General features: G+C 53.4%; 1 protein-coding gene across 1 annotated transcript in view; it reads right to left on the bottom strand.

Annotated features, from left to right (window-relative positions):
* Positions 1-3,624, bottom strand: part of FBXW8 (F-box and WD repeat domain containing 8) — a 51,140-nt gene continuing 47,516 nt past the window's right edge. The window contains exons 10-11 of the mRNA XM_057377445.1: positions 2,243-2,359; positions 1-1,578 (exon numbers count right to left, since the gene is read on the bottom strand). Coding sequence (XP_057233428.1) covers positions 1,434-1,578; positions 2,243-2,359 — 262 coding nt within the window. The 3' untranslated portion in view covers positions 1-1,433. The remainder of the gene's footprint in view (positions 1,579-2,242; positions 2,360-3,624) is intronic.

Here is a 3,624-nt window from a genome sequence, read left to right on the forward strand (position 1 = left end):
AAAGATCAGATTTATTGGTCAGACAGAACRGCTTTGCCCCTTGCACTTTTTGTGTATCCATCACAGGGAGAAAGGTAACTTCAAAACCCATAATGTGAAATTTCAGCTTAGGGGTCATGGAAAACAAACCACAGAAAAAAGAGCTGTGAAATGCAGCTCTCTGCAGGGCTGCTCAGTGAGTGGACAGGGGTGCAGTGCCAGCCCAGCCCCTCTGCTGCAGGTTTGGGCACATTCCTGCACCCTCCTCAGCCCTTCACATTGACCCATTAACCGGGGAAAAGGTGCTGAGTTAAAACTTAACCTCAATTCAAACGGAACTGACACAGCTTTGGTTTGCACCAGTAAGTTTTACAAGRGCAAATCACAATAAAATTGTTTCAAATCAGTAAAACAGATCCGTGCAGGGCTGGAGCTCTTGTTCCCCAAACTGGTTTTACCTGTCAGTGCTACCTGGGTTTCAGGTAAGGCCTCACTCCTCATTTCCACCTGAATATTCCTTTCCCTTCTCCTGGGGGAGCTTTGGTGCTCAGTACCCAGACAGGGGGACTGTGGACACTTCACCCCTCCTGTTCCACGATCAATTCCCAGCTTGGAAACAAGGACAGAGTTGGAAATTTAAATCCCAAACACCTGGAGAACCCTACAGGTGCTGTGGAAGGACATGATCCAGCAAAGAACACACCTGCCAACCCGAGACAGCCCTTTGTCCCAGTGAACAGGGCTCAGCTCACCTTAAAAGGGTCAGGAACCACAGACATTTTTACATTGTACATTTACAATTAGAAAACATTCCATCCAGGATTTTAGAGAATTAAAAAAATAATTTATTCTAAAATAATTTTGATGTGTGTGCAGCCTGCTGAGCTCCCAAGCATCCAGCCTGGCCTAGGGAACCTTTCCCTCCCTCTCCATCCCGATCCCTCTCCCAGCCACCATCACCTTCGGTGCATGGTCTTGTTGTCCTGTTCTTAAATTCCAAAGCTCTTCAAAGAAAACAACAACGAGCAGCTCATTACCAGGAAAGATATTTCAAACATGTGGCACAGCACATGTTTTCTCCAAGCCCTGGGTGATTTTTTTCCCTCTTGGGTTAGGCAAGAACTCCTCAGAGCGCTCCCTTCAGTGTCCCACTCTGGCTTCCTGGCCAAGCTGGGCCCTGCAGCATCTTTCCCACAAGCAGCAGGAATATTTTTGTTCACCCTGCAGTGCTCCCTCACCCTCCTCAGCCTCTCACTCCACCAGACCAGACCTCTGGCTGTGTCCAGAGCACCCCATCCCAGCGAGATGCTCCAGGGCAGCCACGCTCTGCTTGGGTTCACATCCCCGGGGCTTTGGCAAATCCTGCAGCCAACACCAGCTCCTTTGGGTGCTTGTCCCACATGGATTTCCCCCTGCCTGTGACCCTGACTGGCCCCCAGGAGCTGAGGAATCCCCTAAATGTTGTCATAGGGCACTGCCAGGCCGATGTTGTAGTTGTACCCTGTCACCTCGTCGTAGGAGGAGCGGCAGATGGGCAGGACGCTGTCCACAGCCAGCTGGTCCACGGAGAAGTCGTAGGAATAAATGATCCCTCTGTACCTGCATGGAAAACAGCCAGGACACACCATTTCACCTCAGTGGAGAAACAAACAGGTGGAGATCACTATAAAAATCACCCAAATTGAAAAATGTGATGCTGCAGGAGCTGGTTAAAAACCCCCATCCCCAAGCCCCCATCCCTTCTGCAGGAGGCTGAGCAGCTCCAACAGGAAAAACTCCCTGGTGCCTCCTCGCAGGGAGCCAGGCAGCGCTGGGAAGGGCTGGTGAATCACTGCCTCCAGCCCTGCAGAGCCGTGACTGTCATCTGCTGAAACATCTCCAGCCTCTCCAGCACGGGGGAAGATAAATACGCTGGTATTTGATAGTTCAATTAGGCACTAACAGCCGTTTGAGATGCAAATACCAAAACCTGCAGTTTAAATGCCAGTAGTTTTCCTTTAGGAGGAGAGATGGAAAGGGCTGCATTCTCTGCTTGGCTTCAGTGGACTTTATGTTCCCCTGCTGAGAAAGAAATGCATTTTTTTGGTGCTCAAGYGAATCAAGAGCCAATTTATCGCTTGTTTTGTGAACCTTACCCTGAAACTTTTATTTTCATTTTATTTTTCAGCTGCTCCACCCCCTCTGTGGGTGCTCTGGGTGCTGACTCAGGTGCTCAGGGTGCTGTTTGAAACTCGRAGCAGATTGCTGAGGGCTGGTTACTCACTTGCGGTGCACGCTGGGGTCGTCGTCRGTGATGCTGGAGCCGCGGGGGTTCTTCTCCTCGGGGATGTTGGCGGTGATCAGGCTGTGGGAATTGAACCACACGTGCCGGACTGGATGTCTGCAAAACAACCCAGAGCGCGGGGTGAGGGACTCCCCAAATTCTGGGAATGGGAATGGCTTTGGATTAAACRGGGAGTCACTGGAATCAGCGCTCTCCCTCCGGCCAGCGGCTGGGAAGCGGCACCGCTGGCTCGCCCGGCCGAGAGCACATCCCGCATCTTCTATCCCCATCTAGTGGGCTCTTCCCAGAACGCACGGGCGGGCCAGGAAACCTGGGGGAAAGCTGAGAGGGATGATGGATGCATGGACGGACGGACGGACGGACGGACGGACGGACGGACGGATGGATGGATGGATGGATGGATGGATGATGGATGGACACAGGGATGGAGGGAGGGATGGAGGGAGGGATGGATGGATGGATGGATGGATGGATGGATGGATGGATGGATGGATGGATGGATGGATGGATGGATGGATGCGGGCTGGGCTGGCTGCTTTCTGCCCTAAGGACTGTAGTGCTCCTGGGAAAGGCAGGAAGAGGAAAATGAAAGGGAAGGACATTCCCAATGGAAGGGGAAGGACACCCCACACATCCGTGCACTGAGCTGGGTTAGAAATGCACTGCAAGGCACAGGGTAAGGATACTGAAGTGGGAAGGGACCCACAGGGATCATGGATCCAGTTCCTGGCCCTGTCCAGACCCCCCAACAATCCCCTCCTGTGCATCTCCTGGAGCTCTGGCAGCCTCGGGGCCGGGACCATTCCCTGGGGAGCCTGGGCAGTGCCAGCACCCTCTGGGGACAGAAGAGCCTTACCCTAAAATCCATCCTAAACCTCCCTGGCCCAGCTCCAGCCATTCCCTGGGTGCTGTCCCTGTCCCAGGGAGCAGAGATTGGAGCTGCAAACCCCAGCGAGCTCTGACCTCAGGCTCCTCTCCTCCAGCTGAACATTCCCAGTGCCCTCAGCTGCTCCTCCAGACCCTTCCCCATCCCTGTGTCCCTCTTTTGGACACTGAAATCAGGCTTTCACCCCTTTCCCTCACCATGGTGAATTAATAACCCCAAGCCCCAGTGTCAGAGACCAGTCTGATTCTTATTTATGCCTCAACATATGTTCCACGAGGTAAAAGATGGCTTCCAGGAGTAGTGCGCTCGCTGGGAGCTCTGTCCCTCAGGAGGTTTTGCCTGGCAGCCAGTCATGGCACAGACAGCTTCCCCCACTGCTCTGCAAGCGCCCTGCCCCCCTTGCTAGTGAGGTAGATGCCCGGATGCCCGGGAAAACAGCGCGCAGAAAAAACGCGCGGGAAATCACGCTATGGGC

This window comes from Malurus melanocephalus, unplaced genomic scaffold, assembly GCF_030028575.1.
Source record: "Malurus melanocephalus ecotype Western Australia unplaced genomic scaffold, MMel_1.1 scaffold_316, whole genome shotgun sequence".
NCBI classification, from domain to species: Eukaryota; Metazoa; Chordata; class Aves; order Passeriformes; family Maluridae; genus Malurus; species Malurus melanocephalus.